Genomic DNA, 21,879 nt, shown 5'->3' on the forward strand with positions numbered 1-21,879 from the left:
TTTTATTTCATGCGATTCTACCTCCACCTCGTACACTTCATTTACACGGCTCTTCTAGTCTCTAGCACTGGCGCCGAAGAATTAGGCTACTAGACAAGGCACCACTGTGGCTCTCAGGATTGAGAGAACGTGGAAAGTGTGCCTCGTGAAGAAGAAGAAGAAGAAGAAGAAGAAGAAGAGACCTGGCGACCTTGAGCTCTCACTCATCTGACACCCGGCTAAGCTTGTACGTATCACTGTACACACCAATGCAGACGACATCACAAATTCTACGCAAAGAAAGTGAGTGTGAGTGACAGTGGCTTTTCCTATACTTTATGCAGCATTTTACAACTCAAACTAATTGTTGGTGAAAATTTCATCTTTATATCAACATTCAGGATCAGTAGTATTCAGGGGATGAGGTAGTTCGTGTCTCCGAGGTGCGGTAGAGGCGGGACGATCGTGGAGGGAAAACTGGCAACATGTCCACCTGCTCAACAGTAAAATGCAAAAGTCATTTGTCATCGCAATTTTCATCAGCGGCATGTGAATTTGAAGAAACAAAGGCAAAGTGGATGGTCTTTAGAGCCTGTAGTCATCTGGTAGTGCGTTTGGAATGCATGTACCTCGACACATGTAGCAGGACTGTTCCAGTTGAAGCAAACCGTTTCATCACACACTTTAAACATTACCCAACTTTGCTCTTGACACCTTAGTCCCGAAAAAAAGTGATAATTGCGACACACGATTCTTCTCTATGAAAAACGGTGAATCGTCCTGAAAGTAATGCATCCATGTTTGAGTGATTTGCTACCACAACCGCATTACTTAAACCATTTCTGGGTTGTGCGTTTGCCACCACATACTACGCTTCTCACGGAAAGCTGGAGCATCTGCTCCACTTGTGGTTCGGTTAGTGAGGCTAACACATTCCACTTGCATGCATCATCCATCAGGTGGAGTTGGTGTTTGGTGATAGCATTTGATGATATAAATGACGGACAAATGGTAGAGGGCACAATCAAAGGCACCGCACCGTCAGACAGGCAGACGTACATCCATACTTCGTCTTGTATACCCATAAACAACCGAATGTATATTTGAGGTAATTGCGAGTTTCAGAAATCCATAGGGACGTGTTACATTGAGAACTGTACGAAAGTACACCAATTATTAAGAAGCAGCAGTTTCACTTTTGATAATGAAACAGATGAATTTGTATTCTTCTTTTCATTCATTGGTAATGTTGATCAGGTTTAGGGCGATGTGATTGGATGACCTAAATGTGACTTGGGCTGCATTCATGCAGTGGAGAAATGTAGCATGACCTCTAAATTTTCTCATGTATTTTGAGGCAACCATTCTTGTGACATCGCAACCAATACAGTCAATTCTTTATCCGTTAGTACCTCAATTAGGCACTCTCTTCCTTTAATACATTATCCCATATTTCCCCACGAGTGTCGTGGGTACTGCCTGCCCCTCACCATTCGTCCTTTTTTTCAAAAACGACGCCATGACGGAGTGAGTTGTAATGGCCCTTTCTTCCCTCCCGTGGAAACCGAATTTTCCAAAATTCTTTCTTCATTTCTGCATGATTCATTGCTGCATGTAGGGAAGGTTAAAAGTTCCGTTTGCAGTCGGACTTTCGGTGAGAGTTCTTCCCGTGCTCTTTTTTCTCTAGCTCCAAACAGGATGGCCCACGGTGATTGCGACTTGAGAAGGGCGCGGGAGAGGAAGGAGGGGAGTGGAAGGGGGTTTGACAGTGCACTTCAGTTCTTTGAGTCACCGAAAGACATCTTTCTGCCCTCTCTTCCCAGTTTTAACCGCACTATGCCTTTTTTTTTCCACAAAGTGGTGACTAAGTCTTGATGCAATAATGCCGCCTCTTCGATTTCACGCAACTCTTCATCTGAACTCACTCGACTTGTAATGCTTCTCCTTCTACAAGAAGATTTCACTGTAGCCAGTGCTGGAGCATAAGTACAAAACAAGCCGGGTAAATGTAGGGCCTTTCATTCTGCACCGCGTACGTTTCCACGCCTCATAGGCATGTATCAGGTTTACCTTGACCGTCGTTGACTTTCAAAGGAGAAAGCACAATGCTCCAATCCCAACATTGATGATTGTTAAGGCAAAAGATTTTGTTTAAAGTGAACTTTTTGATTTTGTTATTACTTTTTGCAAATGTAATTATTAAGAAGCTGATGAATAAACGCAGACTTTTGCCATTGTTAGCTTCGGCCTTTTCGAAAGTACGGAAGGAGTCATGCAGACATTCAATGTCGACCGGTACTGTGATTGTCGCAGATTGGGCACTGTCGATTAGTTAAGTCGTTTCAAAAGTCTCACACATTGACTAATTGATCATACCTGCTATGAGTGGGTGGTATATGATGAAATAAAGCGTTGGCCAGTGCCTCGTCACTGGACACATACATCCATCGGAGTGTACGAACTTACAAACGACCATCACACCGACTGATTGACTGACTGACTAACTGACTGCCGCCGTCACAGCCGTCACAGTGAGAGAGCGAGCGAACGAGTTAGCGTGAGAAGCCATTTACGATCATCGGGAGAGCACTGATTGGTGTACATAAATCAAACTATGCGCCCCGCGAACACATTCACTTTTGTATGTGTGTGTATGTGCGATCCCGGGGTTTTCAAGCACACACACACACACACACCTGAAGTCGTCGATTTGGCACATCAGATCGACTCCAAGGCAAAAGGTGCTTGGAGAAGTGGCCAAATAAACACGGTAAGGGACTTCATTCGGGCCAAATAAGTGTGGCGCTGCACCGCGCCAAAAAGCCCTGAGTACATTTTTGTCATTTTTTTGGGAGCGACAGGGAGAACTGCGAGTAAAAAGCATTTCTGTTCGAAACAAAAGACTCTGCTGTGGTCGAGTCGAGGCACCACCATCCACCACCTCCCTTTCTCCTTAACCCGCCAGCCCCTGCGCCACCTCTTCGCCTCCCTTCTGCTTGCATTGTCTAGATTTAAATAACTTTTGTTCTTTTTTTGAGAATGCCACAGCAATTGTTTTTAATGCGAAAGTTGTTGATCTCTGCTTTAGGCGAGAAGGCGGCTGGGCAGTGGAGAACTGCGCAATCATGATTAATAGCTGTCTGGTCCGCGTTTTCTTGGCACAACACCAACGCCATTGATGAACCGTTGTTTGGGACTGTTTTCGAACGCAAAGAACCAAAAAAATTAAATAGTTCTAGACATCAAATATGAGCTGAAACTGTTTCAGTATTCAGGTCATTAGTTTTGTTAGAACAAAATGAACCAATACCTTAGATTAAGTCTGGTCGCATCTATGTAAACTGAAAGTTAAAACCTCGTGTCAGTCTCAGGGTCATGGTACAATCATTTTCTAACCGCTTGTCTGCCCAGTCGAAAATCCATGAACAAAGTTTTACATAAATCAGGGGTGGAAAAGAAGGAGCAAAACACTAAGTATTTCTGAGGCATATATTAGGTTGTCCTTAGCACACAGGTCAACCGAGGTAGCCACATGGAAAAACGTGATACTAAACAAGTCATAATAAAAAATACGTTATTTTTGTGCATTTTGGTGATAACTGCTTTGTGTGCAAAAGTAGCTGCAGTATTCAGAATCCGTAGAGCAGTAGTGATAAATTGAAATAAGAAGTCAGAATCTTAAATTCTGAGTGCAATTTATGGAGAGAGCGAAGTAAAAATATGGTCAACAAGTGAGTTGCTTAAATGGATGAACACAAAATAAGCTATTTAAATGTTAGGTCCACGAAGATTAATTCATCCATTCTGTTTGCGATGGAAGTTGTTGAAATCGGTTATAATAAATCTGTGAAGAATACATCATGAACACAACGTTTTTTAAGGCGTCTTAAGGAATTGCCGGCTTGCACATGAGCCGCGTGAGTTTTTAATCCACGATTTAGGTGAAATGGGAATCTGGTTTGGAGGTGATTTCAAATGCGGAATTAACCCGTTCATGCGCCAATCAGCTAATGAGATCGGAGGTATCGGGAATCGATTGGTGAAACTCATTGGTTCAGGAATACCCTGAAAACACAGTAATTATGAGTACGAATCCAAAATTGCACTATTAAAGGAACGAAAAGCTTTTCTGATAGTACCATTGCCATAATAAAGAAATGAATTTTGACTAGTTACTTCGAACAGAATATTGTCAGTCGGTCACCCGTCAACGTGTCTATCATCACTGAACTAACAGAATAACAAAAAATAGTTTTTGCAGTCTGAGGGCAGTGCAGTAGGCCTGCTTGCTCGACATACCCAGCTTGTCACCGGCACGCTTTCACTTCACTTCGCGCACTTAGCCCTCCTTTTCCTAGCATTTTTAGCCCATCACGGATGCACTTTAGAGCTGGCATGCAATGCAATGGCTTTTCAATTTACTATGGTGAAACACAAGGTGTACTTGTTTTTGGCAGATTCAGTGCAAGTCTTAATGGCACCACAACGTGGGTGTCACCACGTTCCAAACTGATCGTCTACGGAGGCGCGTCAATATTGGCCAAATTACATCTTCCTTCTCCATCCTGTAGGTGGCTTTCCTTCTTTCCCTATTTCACAGCAGCATTATCCTGCGGCTTCATACCAAAAAGTGAAAGTTGGTGATACATGCATGATTTTATTTAATTAGACATCATTCAATATGGGGTGAGAGGACTTGTGTTGCTCTACAGTAATTGATCCTCATCTTAATTTGTAAAACAGAAATGCAAATTACGATAATTGATCCCCCGCCAATTTAACCTTGTGGTTTCATTGTCAAAACTCGACCTTGTACCCCTCAGGTTTGGGCCAATTTGGCATCTTTATCCCGCCTACATGTAGTTGAATCCACAGATGTCAAGTTACACATGGATGGATAAGGTTACAGCTCAATCGTTCTTAATAGACAATGAAGTCTCTCTTTTAGTAAGGTTAACACCCCAATAGTTACAAAGTCTGGGACTGATAATTACATCAAACGCCCTTTAAGTGGTTTAATTAGCTATCCTTGTAATTTAATTACGGATAATTGAGTGTTATTTTATGACTCTTGACCCCATCATATTTATAAGGTATTTTAAGGATTTCTTGTCATTACTGAAAATTCTATTCAATATCCCCCTGGCTTATGAATACCCAGAGGAAATATTTGGCAGGGGATGGGGCATGCCAAGGTACACTTTGATTAGTTTAGTTATTCAATAAAGAAATGGTTCTTAAAGGAATAAATGCAATGTAAGCAGAAAGGGAGGTAGTTTGGGCATATGGTGCTTAGTAGTGGGTGTGTTGATCGTGGTTTCACACCCCCCTATCGTGCAAGGGAATCTCACAGCGATTCGATTATCGATAAATCGATTCTCCTTAGAAGTTAGGTGCAACATAGCCCTGTTTTTTGGGCCCTTCCTTGCTTTTGCATCGGAGCCATCAAAAACGGTAGATTAGAGGCTAATCAGACCACACAATACCGTGTTTGAGGGCCAGAGTTGGTGGGCTTTTGAAGCATCATTAAATGTAGAAAAAANCGGGCAGGATGTTGGTAGTAAAGGGCCTCATCCTAACTTTCAAATGTCACTGGTTTTGATCAAATTTGTAGAGGTTACTTAAGCTTGTTTATAAGGGAAAATGCATTATCCACTGGTCTTGAACTGACCTTAGATAAGTTAAAATTATGATGAATGTACATAAACCTTCCATGAATTAGTGTTCACACATAGGCATGTACCAACTTTTCTCTGGAATACCTATTCTAATTGCGATTTCAGTGGGTGACTGACTGGTGACTGCCAAGTCGAAATAGACATCGCCTTCCAGCCTTTCCTCCTTCCTCGTCCATTTTTTGCTAATAAGCCGATTAAAGTTATAAATTCACACCTCACAGCCAATTGCCTTTCAGTGTCTCACAAATCAATACGGTTTTATTGGTATCAACTCGTTGTGATGACTGTATAGGCGTGTAGGTGAAGCAGACATTTTGTGTAAACAAGCACACCTAGAAGCGAAATTCCCATGCCTTACCCTAGCCTCACATCTACAGGCAACAATGCGTCATTCGATTGGTTTCCACATGACGCAATATAATCACCGTCTACAGTGGTGCCTACAACAACCACAATGAGACGTGCCACCTCTGGCAGACATGTCCAATAGCCCTGTCTGACTTCACGTTATTAGGTGGAGTAGGTTTGCACAATCACTCGGTCTGAGTTCTGCGCATGGATCAAGCAAACCCACCGCCAAAGGGACCAACCGCTCTTTTGTAACCCCAGAAGATTTCGATGACAGTTAAAAATATTGGCATAGTTACCAAAATTTGCAAAAATTCTACGCTGAGGGTGATAATAGTGGTGAAAATCGATTTTATGGATTTTTTTGAGTGCCGTACCCCTTTCGGTTCCGTGCGGTCTAAACAAAGAGTGAAGAGACTTCAGATAAAGCAAACTGGAGGCCGATTTACTGTTATTGACTGAGAAAAGCGGATGTTAAATTCTAGATATGCCTTGGCATTTATTTACGACGTACATATTTCCTTCCTAATATTTAAAGCAGCAGTCTATGGAATGTTCACTCTCCCACGACAGAATAAAATTATTAATTGAAGACGACTTTACTTCCAAGGCTTGGGTTTGCATCAATTCTGATTTACCATTGCGTCTGGTCAGTTTATGCCGATGTCTTGGTTACCATCAGGCTATGAAAGGAGTATTTAGATGCTAGAAGGCAATAAAAGCATGCATTTTTAATACCGCCTCACGCATTTTCATAGAACGCAATGCAGACCAATAATGCAAATGTTCTTGTTTGCACATGTGAGACCTCCAGGTCGGGCGACGAACGTGTAAAAACCAAGGTTTAAAGTACACTAAAATGCTTTTAGGGTCACTACCACGTGTCGGGTTCGAGGTCAGACAAACCAGCAGGTTAAATCGCCAACCTTAACATTGGACTGCCGGGGTAGGCCTAGGACCTTTTATCCTTAAATTAGGTCACCTCGTGTGCGGTGGATACGTTCCAATTTTCGCAAGCGCGTGTACATTCACTCAGGGAGGCGTGATGGTGACAAGTGAATGTCTTAAAACTGAGATCAGAGACTTGGTGAACATCACCACCACTACCAGAGTGAGGGTTGAGATGTTTTACCTGGTAGTTAGTTACCAGTATTTCGGAGGATTGAACTTGGCCATAAATGAGAGGTGTTTCACTGGTAGTTATTTCCATTAGCACAAGGCGAAGTGCCAAACTCGCATCACAGGTACCATGACAAGCCGAGGATTCGGATTGACAGCCAGGTTCCACGACAATAAAATAAATTACCATGATGTTGATAGATGATAGGCTTTGGGGTGTGCTACTTTACACGCTTAGAGTTTTGACGCTCCTGTGCGTCACAGCGGTGAGGGACATTTATTTCTTGAAGGCTAATAGCTGCCGAATCGGAAGTGTTTCGTTGGAAAAATTAAACTGCGATGCAAATCCAAATGAAAATTTGAATATTTTAGAAAGAATGAAAAAAAGACAATTTGTTTGGTTTAAAATTAGGGGGAAAGAGGTAAGCTGAATTGAAAGGAGGGAAAATGGTGAATAGCGGCGAAAAAGGGGAACTTTTGGTCTACGAACAGAAGCAGAAGCTTCGATGAAAATGCCACAACGTCCATGCTGAACCGCTGCAAAAGTGCAAAGCTAAATCACCAGGGCGCGCCAATCACCAACGTGCTCGGTGCGTTCACGTGCGTGCATACGCGCGTCTGTCTGTGGTGACCTAAGCTATTCAGGACAATCGATGGCTTTTCCGGCCTTTTGATTGGCTAGAATGTGAATATGGCTGCCAGGATAGTGTGCGCGTATGCCTGCGTAGAAGGTCACCAGACGGACACACTAAGTCTGTTAAATCATACGTCTGCTGCACGTATGCACGCGCCTACATCTCTTTCGTGTCTGCTTCTGCTGCTATTTGACCAACGACAGTCTAGCCTTCAGTTGCAACGTACGCACACACATTGGTGGATGCGCAAGCACATCCACGCACGCACGCTCATGCACACGTACGCACGCACAACACGCAAGATGCACGCGGGCTGTGCGCACACACGCTTTTTGTGAAGGGTGATATCTGCACGCGTAGTGCGCCACTCCGGTCTAATACAATTATAGCGGTATTTTGCCGTGCCAACCTGCTGCTATTCTCTCTTTTTGACCCCCAAACGAACTCACACACACACTCCCTCTCCTGGACTACTTTCTTCACCTACCTTCTTGACAAATCTCTCATGTATATAAACAAGCCGCCTCTGGGATTTCACCAGACTCCGCAATGACACAGGCAGCTTCGTTTTCGGACAAGACTAACCCAATGAACCCTCTTATACCTCGTAATCTCTGCCGGCAAATGGATGGGGTAACTAACGGGGCTCCTCTCCCCAATCCACTCACAGCTGTTAGTTTTCTCCCCGATTCTGTGCGACTTCCCGCGGAAATTGAGGCCTCCTATCTCAACCTCCTTGCTATGAATTCTCACATTCTCTCGCCTTTTGCAAGACAACTTCTGCTAGGAAATCGAAACATTTCCAATCTCAATACGAAAAGACCTCTCGTTCCACCCCCACCACCTCAAACAATCACCAATTTTCCCAGTCAAGCATCTAGCTCTACGATTCCTTCCTCTACTTCTGTTTCCTCCTCCTGCTCCTCATTCTCCCTACCGAGACCCCACGAAATAGAAGAGACAGGTGAACTGGTCTACAGTATCGTTGAAGGCGAAAAAGTGATGGGTTTCAACGTCTGGGGTGAAGTTCGTCTCTGTCTGCCGCATTTGCTACGGTTTGTTCTCAACGATGTAGATATCGACGAGATCGGACAGGCCATTTCAAAACTGCGCATTGCCTGCACTAAATGCTCCCCCCGCCAACTAGCCATGCTGCATGGATGCAACGCTCTACCGAGTGAGGTTACTTCATGTGGGCTGATTCGGAAGAGCGACGCCGAGCGGATGCTAAAGTTTCTGCGATCTTCGCGTCGAAGACCTACTCTAGCTGACGCCTGCCCAAATATCGATACAGCTAATGGAAGGGCCTTTATTTCGGAGCAGACCAACAGTGGCAAATCGACTGAGGAGAGAGACGCAACTCTCGGGAGCTTCATCGACGTGCGACACGACTGCTTTGGGACGCAGAGAGGCCGAGTTTATCCACACCTCTACAACTCCGTCACCTCGCCGTGCATAGTCTGTCGAACGTGCAATAAGCTCTTCTCACCGCAGGATTTCGTCGGTCACACGCACTCCGTCAATGAGTCGGATGGTTGTTGCCACTGGGGTTTTGATTCCACGAATTGGCGATCCTACCTTCAACTTGACATCGACTCAGTTGGTCGACAGAAGAAGGTAAAACGTGAGAGTAGCGAGTCTGGGGAGGAGGAAAATCCCGATGTTCGCACCTACCGTGCTCTTAGGGATTTCAAGGTCAAGTTTCTTAAGGTAAGACAATGTATAATAGTGGGTACACTAGGAGGTCTAATGTTATTTTTTTATACTTTACATATGTTTAGTATCTTCCCATTGCCAGTCAATATGTTCATAAATGCAAATGTGCTTGATAGTTTAGTGAAACTAATATTTGACCAATTTCCCGATGGATGACGCAGAGGTGGTGAATAACTTCCCTCTCCCCTCTGCCACCCGGCATGTCATGACATTCGATTGACGTGTTGGCCCGCTGTAGGCGTGGAGGTGACCGGATTTATAGACGCGTTTCTTACTCACCCCAGTAGGTGGGTGGATGGGTAGATGGATGTTTTCCATCTTGCTAATTTAGCCACCAGTGCTCCTGTGCCTTCGCTTTGTTGGAGGCCCTTCTGTATACCCTGGACAGCGGGGTTTGACAGTGCAGCGTCCCCCTCTTGGCCACAATGCTGAAAAGTTACAATTAACTACCACTCCGCTACCTCGTCATTTTGTGCTATTCTAGCCTCTGCATTTACCGAACGAAATCACAAAGATTGTACCTGGACTGGAGGGACACAAGACTGATGCAAAAAAGCAGCAGCTGCTCCAGGCTTCTTCAAATGAGGCTCAGCCTCTTGACTGCTCTACGAACAAGCCTCCAAGCACGCCATCTTCCTCTACTGCTCCCGATGTCCTCCGACCTGCTCCGGAGGATCAACAACAAGCTCCAGACGACACTCGACTAGAAATCCGCCTGCGTCCTAATCTCAAAATCCGTCGACTTTGGGCACCGCATCAGGGTCGTCTGCGCATTCCCAATCCCCCAAAACTCATATCCGATTGGTTCGTGGGCTCAATATTTTGCTTTGTAGTTCTGTTAATTGGTATAAAAATTTGTTTTTTCCACTTTAATGTTTAGTCCTCGAGGTCCAAAGCCTCGGAATTTGTCCTCCGGCCCACCGGTTCTCCTAGATCCCAGTTGCATAGTAACCAAAGATTCCGCTCAACTCTATGGTCGTGATTTCATTCCAAACGTCTGTTTGAAACCTGTGACCACCCCGGCATCGACAGGGCCGGGTGGACAATCACAGCTGCACCTTTCGAGAAGCCTCCCCAGCGTTCCCTCCAACGAGGATATAGTCGCCTCAGCGGCAGAGAAGCGCCTCTCTGAAGCAGATCTCTTTCCCGATTTGAAAGCCCCTGGCGGTCATCGGAGTAGGCCAATCCTTCGCGGCTCGGGCATTCCACTGTCCGCGGATTTCAATCTCTTTCAGCACTCCAACCAGGGACTTAATTCTATCGACAGCTCGCCCGCGAGAGCACGACACTCCAGTTCCGCACACGATGCTGCGGTACTAGCCCTCTCGAACCCCCTCGATTTGCATAAACGGTGTGCCACGGAAGAGGTGCTCCGATGTCCCTCGGTTGACTCTGCGCCCGCCCCGCCCTTCCACGGACAGCTGAGTCGAACCACCTCTGACCCAGAGATCAATATCTCTGCCGTCCGATCAGGTGTGAAGCGGGGACACACGGGTTCCTGGTCGTTAACACCCGCCTCCTCCAGCATTTCTCCCTCACGAAGGAAGCGTCTGTTGGAGACGACGGGGACGAGTAGGGAGGATCAAGTCCACGCAATCAGTAAGTCAGTCTTTCTCCTCATCGAATGTGTGTGGATGTGCATTTATGCTTTTGTAGATCCATAGGCTTTTACGGCATGTGCCAAACCGACTGCTAGGTTTTTTCGGTCAATTACTTTTTCTTTTTTTCTTTCTGATTGTGTGCAGGTGTATGTGTGTGCGATTGTGTGCAGGATTCAGTGTATTTGCGTTTCTTAGTCGGTGGCAAAAGCCAGAAAAGCTCGCACTTCATTAACCGGCGGAAAAAAAATCGCTTGGGTATTTTACCCTTTGCTGTGTGCTCAAAAATCGGTCATACCTTGACTTGTACCGATAAGGCCGCTGTGATCGGACCTTTTCACAGCTCTTCGGTTCAGCCTCACCACACAGCAAATCACCCACCCACGTGCTCATTATTTGGACCGATGATGAAATGTTTAGATGCACTAGGGGGAATTTCATAAGTTCATGCTAAGGCATTCAATTTTTGTGATTTTTAAGTGTTTTGTAGATAGTTTTTTTAACATGGTAGGAGTGAAGCGATCCATGCCTCTGCAAGATAAACCGATTCTCAAACTCCCAACAGCCACCTTTCATTTCGATTTAGTAAGTTTTAGAATTCTTTCTCCGTCTAGTAAACAGGCAGAGGCAATTCTGTATTTGGGTATTGAAAAATCAAATTTTGACATGTGTAAGAGACTTGCAAGTTGCTTTTTTTTGATTTGCTTCCAAGCCAAAATTCCAATATATGTAACCGATCTCTTTGTCAAGCTTACCTAGTACTCGGAGTTACATTGAATACTTTCTGGACAGTTAAACTTCCTCACGTAGTCGGAATAAACCTTTGTGACGGATCTGCTGCTTCCTGTTTTTGTCTTAGATGCTTTTGAAGGGGTTAATTAGGTGTAATACTTATTGATTTTTAAGGGCCATTGACATTTTAGTTGATTGGAGTTTAATCACCTTGCCAAACTAAATTTAATTCGTCCCTAAAGACGGCTTCCTTTGATTCCTTTTCTCACGCTTTGACATTACTCAGTGCAAATGATAGCGTCCTTGAGACGAACCAAAAGTGGGCTCCTAGTAGCGAGACACGGATCCCGTGTGTGTAGGTGCGTGTCTCAGGTAGCTACATAATCAACTACGCGTTAAACTCGAGTTCGTGTGAAGAGCAGGCATTCATAGGACCAGTCACCTGCTACTTGAACCTGTCTGAAGCGAGAGAGGTTTTCTCCCCTCCAGAGCTTCATTATTGCTTATATTGGAGCACAGTATCCATTCGGAAATGGTTCACTGATCCGAAGTTGATTATTTTGCTTTTCGCATTACCTGAGGGGATGTAACCCTTTTCACGTTTCCATTTGTTTTTCTTTTGCCATTCAGAACGAATGTAAATGTACTTAAAGTATCCTGGCTCCACAGAAATTACCATATTCGCATGGCATGGGAACATCTGACTCAGAACCACTGTGCTCCTATTTCACTACGCAATCCGTTAATGGCGGGCACTTAATTAAGCGGACTTTGGGCAGCTGTACCGCTGCTGCCACCGCTGTTTGTTGATTAAATTTCCCATCACTTCTACTAGGAAAAAACTCATTACTAGTCTGGTAATACGCCTCTATTTCCTAATAAATGGTAGGTGAGCTTGGGAATTTTTGAGCAGCAAGTGTGCATGACGTGTGTGCATCTCTGTGTGTGTGTTTGGTGGTCGTAACTTTAGCGTCACCATGATGTAATCAAATTCACATTTACACACATACACACAAAGACTGATGCAACGTGCGAGGGCGAGGACTAATAGCCTTTATTCCCTACTTGCAGAGTCGGTTGAAAACAGACGTCCAACCACTACGGAAGAATCCTCTCTCCACCAGTTACAGCACCAGTCCCAGAACTGGTTTTCAAACGACTCCTTGTCGAGCCAAACCACTCCTGAAATGCTTATCAATCTGGCAACTGACGCCAATCCCCGGATCCCCAACATTATTGCCCACTGGACCAGCACACTGGAGCGTATCAATCAGTTCTGCAATTCTATTGTCCCCACCGACGAGTCGGCTAAACGTCGCTTCGACATTGAGCGGCAGAAGTTGATGGTGGATCTAAATATTCTCCGTGAGAAGAACCTCCTTGACCTGTCCATGGTCCTGAAGGATAACAAGAGGCTCTGGAAGGTAAGCGTCCTGTTCAATTTCAAGCCAATGAAGTGAAACAGTTCGATTGCAATGTTTATACTACATAGAACTGCTTCTTTGCTTAATCGTCACAGCGAGAACCTTCAGTTGTTATGCAACGACATTTAAAAGTACACGGGGTGACGACGTTGTACTGCACCGCATTGCACTGCATTTGCAATTAGCGGTAAAGCTTTTAGAAAAAACAAGCGATGCACTTGTGTTGCACAACGAGGCACGGTGGGTATGGCATAGAAACATGTGAGTAGGAGCCCTCTGAGGTCTTTTGCCCTCTTCGTGTGTGATCTTGCCTAGGCACATTCTAGTGGCTCACAGAGCGAGGGTTTGAGTTGCTAGCGTGGGTAGGCGGACACTCCTGGGAAGCAAGAGGTGTGCGATACACAACGCACATACGGGTTCTTGTAACGAGTAGGCGCTGGCCTATGAGACCGTAGCTTGCTAATGAGTCACCACATGTGCTATATACGCCGCACCGAGCCTGTGTGTGTGCATGCGTGCATCCCCTCTCTTCATGCTGGCGGTGATGTCTAATACTCGGGACCTGCGCTACATCTTCTTGTGCACCGTGCAACCGATTGTGAGCGTACGCACGCACGCTGCGGACTTGCTTCGTTATATTGTGCCGCCGGTTTGAACGTCACTCAAATCCACGCCTCTGTGTGTGTGTGTGTGTGTGTGCGTACGTGTGTGTACGTATTACCCCACAGCTGGAAAAAAATCGATATCTTCGGGTTCGCGACACTGCCTCCGCACAGCACCTGTGTAAGTGCAGCCGCGCAAACCGAAAATCGATAACTTGAGGTTCTAGGTTGGGAATAGGAGGAAAGGTAAGAATCCACAGCCAGGTTGGCTGTGTGGACTTGGACTCCCGTGGGTGTTCTCGAAATTCCGTTCACATTCTAGCAGTGCGCAGGTAGAGTTGGTGGGGCTACGCTTCCGTCCCCAATGCTGGACGTTAAGCCTCGTTTTCGGTCAGGCTTTTGTAAACGGTCTCTCCCTTTGTGTATGTGCGCGGGCGGTTCGAGATATTGGACAATGGGAAGGCTAAGTGGGTCACCTGCTTATGTACGCCTGTGTGTGCGCACGTACACCCACACACAAGTCGGCCGTGCATCTGTCCTCTGACGATTGCGGGCTTGTGTGGAGGCATTCTGACAATCCGTTGTCTTGGTCCTAGCTCCTGACGGACGTCCTTCTGCTAACTGGCGCCTCTCCTTCCCTCACTCCCAACACTCTTGCGCCGCCTTGCGGAGTCATTCCCGGAGTGGCCGATGTTGATCAGATTACCAGACTGATAAATCTGCTCCAAGGGTTCAAACCGAAGGTTACTGGCTCTGAAGTATGTAAAATCATTCCTTATTTTTAGATTTAAAAATCCACAGAAAATTTATTTGAAATTAAACGTTTAGTCGAGCCAAGGTAGCCACACCAATTGACCAGCTAACCAATCACTCAATAGTCCTTGTTGGGTGTCTGTGTGTACGAGTTTGCGAAGCGAGTTCCAGTTTTACCTATTTCTTTCAATCCTCTGATTTGCTTTGTTTTGAAATCTGCTGTCAGGGTAGATGTGTGTACACACCAACTTGCTGGAATGGATCCAGGTATTGATCGCCACATTCAATTACGCATTTGGTTTTTGTGCGTGTGCACGCGTTCGCACGAGATCCGATGTCAGTGTGGTACGCATACAATCCTGCACAAGTGTCACTGTAATTTCAGCAACATTGTGCTCAAAATCTAAGTTAAAAAAATTATAATGGATTCAAGGTTGGCTAGAGAATTGTGAGCTTGTCTATGAGTTCGTCTAGTGGTTGTCCAATTACTTTTCAGGAGTCAAATCGAATAATGACTCCGGAACTCCTAACGCAATATTATTTTCTGCAGTAGCTCCTAGCTTTAGGTAAGAATGAATAACCAACTGGATTGACGTCTGAGTGTGTGAATATTGAATTTGGGTTCTCATCTCGTCTGAAAACCGCGTCAACACAGTGAACGGTATTTTCCAATGGTATTTCCCAAAAAGGAAAGGTCATGTGGTCCCCCCACTTCTTTTCCAGGCTACTCTTCCCTTTCATCTTATTTGATGGGCAAAGAAAGCATTCAACTCCTCCCAGTACTCATGAATTCCGGCAGGATTCTTATATCGGCATACACAGGTTGATGGGGACGTTAAAACTCATCGAGGAAGACGAAGGATCATGCTTAACCAGGTGTCGTTTAAGTTGCCCCTGAAGATCTGGTAAGAGTTGCGCATGCAAAGAATCGTAATGAAAATATTCGGGGGAACTGGGAGGCGAGTAATGCAAGCAGCTTGAGGTGATCTTCATGTCACCATTGTAGGCGTCGAATTGCAGATGACAGAATAGATCTGGACAATCGCTGTAATATCGAACATCAAGAATTTTAGGAAGTTACGCAAAATCAATTGCTTTTTCCACCTTAATCTGATTTCATAACAGCATGAAGTGGTAGTGACGTGGTAACAATCGGGAATGAACCGGCTGGAGGTAGACATTTTTGAAGATGGCAATGATAAGCTGCTTCACTTAATGGTTGTATCAGAGTGCAAGATGCAGCAGAACTTCTGCATTGTTTGGAACCTATTATTTGTCTCCTCATCTCAGAATTTCCGACAATCTGCTTCCATGGCGGTCACGGAGTATCAACTGAACGAGCGGAATCGACAATTTTGGCCACCCTCAAACATCGGCTATCGATCAGCCACTCCAGAAATGCTTCCCACGACATTCCCCTCCGTGCGGACAAGCAGCCTAGCAACCGCTGCCAACGGAGCCGAGAGTCCACCACTTTCCTCCGGTGACTTCCTGCTGCCCTCCAAGCGCCAACGCCTATTTCGACATTCCTACTCAGCCAGCAGCAACCTCAATCCCTGAGAAAGTGGAGAATGGGAGAAGAGGGGAACCCACCTAGTTCAAATACCCCCACTACTGCTATCACCAGTCTGACTTCTAGTCTATTTTATCTTACCTTGAGGCGTTTGTCAGAGAAAGCCTGACTGGTGTGTGAGCCTTTTTGTTACCCTCGTGCTGATTGGTTTTTGCATGCCTTCCCATCCCTTGTTCGCCCAACAAACCACCAACTCACCTTTCCTTTGACGGATTTAGCTTTTAGCCAGTTGTGTTTTGGTAAGCATTACTCCCTCTCTTCCCACTGCGCCGGTCTCTTATACCCTTCATCCCTCACTCTCCCCTTGTCCTCACAAATGACCTTGGGGAGTAGCTATTGTGTCCTGAAGAAGAGGAAGAAAGAAGACTATCTCATTCACGCGCCCACCTTTATCATCGCATTCAGATTTCCCCACTCCCCTCTCTTTACGAGTGTGTGAGGCCGTATATTCACACCCACTCACTCGCTCACTATGTAAAACTATTTCCCTCCGCCTTTCGCATCAAGCGCTTACCTTCTCTTAACTAAATATCTATCTGAAAATAGTAAATTTGTCATTCATATATACACACACATAAAACAAATTAAATATGTATACATGAATGCATCTACTTTTACTTACGTAGCTACGTTGGTAAGTCTTTGTTTCTACATCACTGCTTTCATATTCCTCCCAAAGGGCCTTCAGTGGCAGCTATGAATTTGCAACGGTAGATATTTGCATTACAATTACTATTAACGGTGGTTTGGTGCTTGTGATGTCCGATGGCGAATCTAGAAGTACACTAGCATAATTTTCGTCATGTAATGATTATTTTGGTGACTTAGTTGGGGATCTTGAGCGAATTCTACGCGGTCTGCTGTGGGGAGAGGAGGCGACTCCTCCCTGGCAGACTGAAAGCACAATCGAGGGAGACGCGGCTGCAGATCCGTCTGTCACAGTTGGGCCAAGTTGTCTGAACGATCCGCGAGGGGAGGGAGGTGATTGGTCGGGTAGTAGAGCCATTGAACGATGGCGAGTTGAACAGACGAGTACGCGACTGAACAAGGGAGACGTAATCCTGCGTTTGATTGGTGGATGCAAAACCACGTTCACGCGACCGCAATCTCCTTTCAATTGGTGATAACACAAAATATTCACTTGGACGAGATCAATTATAAACTAGCACATTGGTTTTAATTGCTTATTTATCTCCTTGGACATAGATCTACCCAAACGACTTTCCAAATGGACACCATTTGAAGCTGATTTTGGCACTTTCCACTATTCTGTTGATTGTCTGTCGCAGAGCTGCTGGGACAGTGTAATTCTTATTAAAATTTGTAAAACTTGATTTTTTTTACTCTAACAGTCCCTAAAACTTCCACTTCGCCCCCAGTGGATTAAACGCAAACCCAACTAAGAGATTTCAGCGGTGATAATCTGACCCATCTATGGGAACGTTAAACGGCAAGTTAGTAATAGTAACTGTCACATCTCATTACCCATATGGGATATTCTAATAATTCTCAAATTTTGGTAATTTTTTTGAGTGAAACAGATAAATAAGGGGCTGGAAGGATACAAATATTCCATATTACACGAGATGCGGCGATGAATGCAGGAAGCTACACAGCTTCACTCCGAGACAGGCGATATCTTTCAGAGTGTCCTTCCATTTCACTTGCACATGCCATTTACTATTCCTCACTGGCGAAACAAGACATTTGTGTCCTCTTATATCCTCCTCTAGTTACGAGACTACCCCCAAGATGAAGCAAGGTGTTGAACGTCACCGACAGTTACAATTTTGCCTGCAAGTATGCTCTTAGTTTTTTCGGTTCTGATGAAGTAATCCACGTTATTTAAGTGCAACTGGCATGTTCGAATTTCAAGAAACACGAAGGTTTAATCTAAGCCACTTAAACCTCTCCAGCTAACCTGTGACCTTGAAAATTTCAGCGGTCTCCATATTTGGCCAATCTCACGCTTCGGCCAATTCAGATTCAACTGTGAGCCCGAAAACGGGATTACCGATTTATTTTCGGGATCTGTAAGAAATAAATGCCTTCTTTAAATAAGGCCCAGGACAACTAAGGAATATTGAAGATATAGTAGTTAACTGATTACCTCCAGCCATGAATAGTGCTAAAAGGGTGAAATGTGACCATGGACTAATTTTTATGGTCAAGTTAATAGAACTTTAGATCTGGTTGGTTTACAAGAGGGGTCATACGCAAATCAGTGGCCTAGCAGACTAAGCAAATGATTTGCCTTTAAGAAAATATTTAGCCAAACAAAGTATCAACTTTAGTACTTTTCTAAAGTATAATGAAAAGTCATTCACCTAAGTATTGTCCTCGAATATTAATCAGTAAAGAGGTTAGAATAAAAGCCAAAATATGTTTGCTGCTTAAACAAATGGATACTTGACAAAATAAAAGTAAGAAACTATGTGGATAAGGCGAGTTGTGATGTAATGGTCACGTCTTAAATGTTACGGAGGGAAGAACTACATGCGTACTGAATGGTTTACTACTTTGATGTTAACAACCGTGTTCAATCAACATGTAATCGTCGACCACTACCAAGCATAACTGCTAGATGATCTAAGTGGATGGTGTTCTGATTTAACAGCATTGCCTTATGGGCAGAAAAAGATTAACTTTTACACTATTAGGTATTCATGGGTTTCTCTCTAACCCCTCTTCTCTCTCAGTTTAGAAGCTGGGATTTCGTAATTAGTCGGTAGACAGGAAATCAATTGACATGTAACATGACAACTCGATTCCAAACGGAGACGAATACCATTTGTCCAAGCATCTTATTAGGCCTAATAGAGAGGCAGCCACCCTACTGGAAGTGGCTAAACAATGGTTGAGATTGGAGTAAGTGAGTGATTGAGCTCGAAGGCGTATTCGTGACTAGTATGGCGCCATATTGAGAACTGATATCTCAGACATGTTACGGCACAGAACGGTTTACTGCATGACCTGACCTGCATGTATGGATATTGTGAAACCGGGTCAGGCGCATGCATGCTTACATTACAAAGAACCAGCAGATTCATGTCTGCCTCCAGTGGAGTGACACTACAGTGATCTACTACACGAAACCATTCTGTGTACCAGCAGATCGCATTTTTACTGATTCTACTTAGGGCAACCATTCTCTAGACAAGCAAAGCCTTCCATCAACCTCTCCATTTAATTTACGCATCAAGTAGAATTATCGGTATTTTAGTAGACAGGGTTGGACCTCTTCCCTTAAAGTGAGGTCATCCACATAAGGCCTAATGGCACGGAAATTCGAGACTCAGTTAGAATAACACCCATCATAGAATAGCAAACTCCCAGCTTTTTTGTACGTAGACAATATTAGACAATTCCAGATTCGTAGAGCTTGTAGAGACCTTAAGGATGGCTTTAACATTGCAAAAGTGTTACACAGTGTAATTAGGCGTCCTATCTTTGTTATTTTCACGTAGAACGAAAAAGGGAGTTGGAGGGGTGGATGGAGAGGCGATGTGCGACCGAATTGGTGGACACCCCTGGAAGAGGTGAGCCTCATTTCGGTCCAGCCTTGAGTCAATCACACACTGGCCTGCATCCGCAGGGCAGACATCTCCGGTCCAGGTCACCTCAGGCGAAGACTGCAGGCACAAATCTGTCTCGATGGTATTGTAACAGAATAAAACTTGTTTTAGTTGTGCGGACTTTTGACTCGTCAGTTTGCGGTCATCAAGACATTGGCCTAAAGTTTTGCTCATGGCGCTTGTGTTATACCCTTCCAGACCTTATCTGCATGTAAAAGCGTAGGAGATGTCCCTTAAGCCCATTCCCTCTTATGAAACAGACCGGCTCTTTCTCGGATGCTTTAGGAGATCGCTGATCTTGATGAGTCAGGTGGCTTTTTCAATAAAGGCGGCGTAGGAAGAAGACATTTTATGCAAGCAGCCGCACTTTAGAAGGAAGGGGGAAAGAAAATTCACCACAGCAGTGGCACATATGAATTGAATTCAAAACATCCCTAAAAACCACTTCCAGTATTTCCATACCAAGTGAGTAAAAGAGAGGGATCTATTCCTCCCCTCTGCGTTGCAAGTGGTTGAAATGAATTTAGCAAGATGGCTGTTTAATATTGAAATGGGGATGAAGAGCGACCTTACTTCAGAAAACCACTTAATTTTGCTTATCTAATGAAATAGTTTTGGCTCTACGTAAATGTTCCATCGAAAAGCGTTTGGATTAGGAAATGTACTCGCTGTAAGCCAATACTTAACTCTAGGCAGAGTCTGGCAAATAATTTACTATGATGCAATTTACACATGACAGGTAACAAGTGGGTCCACCTCTACCTAGGTGATGCATAATTGCTTTTTTTCCGGGTGTGACGATCTCTTCTTCTTTAGCGGTTGACATAGAAAAGGAGGCACAGGAAGGGCCGGAAGAGACCCTCAAAATAGAAAGGAACCCAATGACAGGAAGGTATTTATTTTAAGCATAATCAGAACGCCGCAGACACTTTCCTTCCACTTAAAACAGTGGCATGGAGCTCCGGTCATGCCGGCTATGTAACATCTTTAAAGGAGTCTAGTTTACATTTTAGGAGCATTTGACCGCGTTAAATCCCACGGTGTCGGGGAAAAGTAAAGGCAGATTTGATTAAAAATGGCAGTCGATACTTAATGGACTACATTATAATTAAGTACTACACCAGATCACAAGACATTATTGCCCTGGTTACAGTATATCACCGCGGACGCGGAGACCATTTACAGCCGTGGATATGGTCAAAGGAAAGCGAGTGAACCATGGAGGCGGATGAATTAACCTCGAATCGCCTTTTAGGTGCTGACCCACTTTTACCGCCTCAGGTGTTTACCAAATAACCTAATCACGTTGAGTAACCTCTATTATCTGTGTTTTTAGCTTCATGCAAGATGTCGGTCTGGGTGTTTTGGTGGATTCGGAAATAGTTTTTGACCTTTCCTCGATCTCGTACACAAAATTCATTAATCCTTAACCCTTGAAATGCCATATAGAATCGAAGACAGTAGTTTTATCCATCCTCTGTGAGTTTGTTCTTATTGGGGTTTTAAAATCTTTAAAAGCTACAGTAATTTTAATGACTAATTTATTTTGGTAACGAAAGGAAGTAAAACTAAAATAAAGTTGAGGAAGCGACAACCATCCTTCAGAGGCAAGATTACAACTGCAGTTTAAATACAGTCTCAGACAAGATCCGCCTAACGCAGTGCATCTGAACGTCTGTCTAAAGCATCAAGACATCTGAATATAAATACCACGTCGAGATTCATTATGAAATCTCCTTTACTATTAGGCTCCCTATAGTCATTCGGTAAGGGTGGATTTATCAGCTTACTGTGTGCATGAGTGTCCGTAGTGTAGTTGGTAAGCCATTTCAGGTGTAATAGTTTAATACGGGAAAGTAAGACTACTTCCTCTTGCCTAGCAACCACTTCTCAGTTTAATCATGTATATATTGCAAGACAAGGGGAGGCCTCCTATAAGCAAAGATATGCTCTTTGCAATGGAAATATAGGATACGTAAAGGATTGGTGAGGGGCACAGGTGATGTCAAGACTAAAAGCTGCTATTTAGTGATGGAAATTGTGCTAATATTCACCAAGCACATATTGAAGGCCACATGGCAAACAAATACTTTCGTATCCTTACTGCTGTCCATTGCATGTTCAAACAGGAATTACTCGTCATATTA

At 44.3% G+C, this 21,879-nt stretch overlaps 1 protein-coding gene across 1 annotated transcript; it reads left to right on the plus strand. All coding sequences in view use genetic code 11, as the record gives it.

The window, feature by feature from the left end:
• Positions 1-8,308: 8,308 nt before the first annotated feature.
• On the plus strand, positions 8,309-16,144 carry EGR_09591 (Ski oncogene; the record flags this gene model as incomplete). The annotated part of the gene is made up of 5 exons (XM_024498840.1): positions 8,309-9,469; positions 9,960-10,279; positions 10,356-10,948; positions 12,877-13,229; positions 15,875-16,144. 5 exons carry the CDS (start codon positions 8,309-8,311, stop codon positions 16,142-16,144), a joined length of 2,697 nt encoding a protein of 898 aa, XP_024346750.1.
• Positions 16,145-21,879: the final 5,735 nt, after the last annotated feature.

Source organism: Echinococcus granulosus (assembly GCF_000524195.1).
Source record: "Echinococcus granulosus chromosome Unknown EG_S00155, whole genome shotgun sequence".
Lineage (NCBI taxonomy): Eukaryota > Metazoa > Platyhelminthes > Cestoda > Cyclophyllidea > Taeniidae > Echinococcus > Echinococcus granulosus.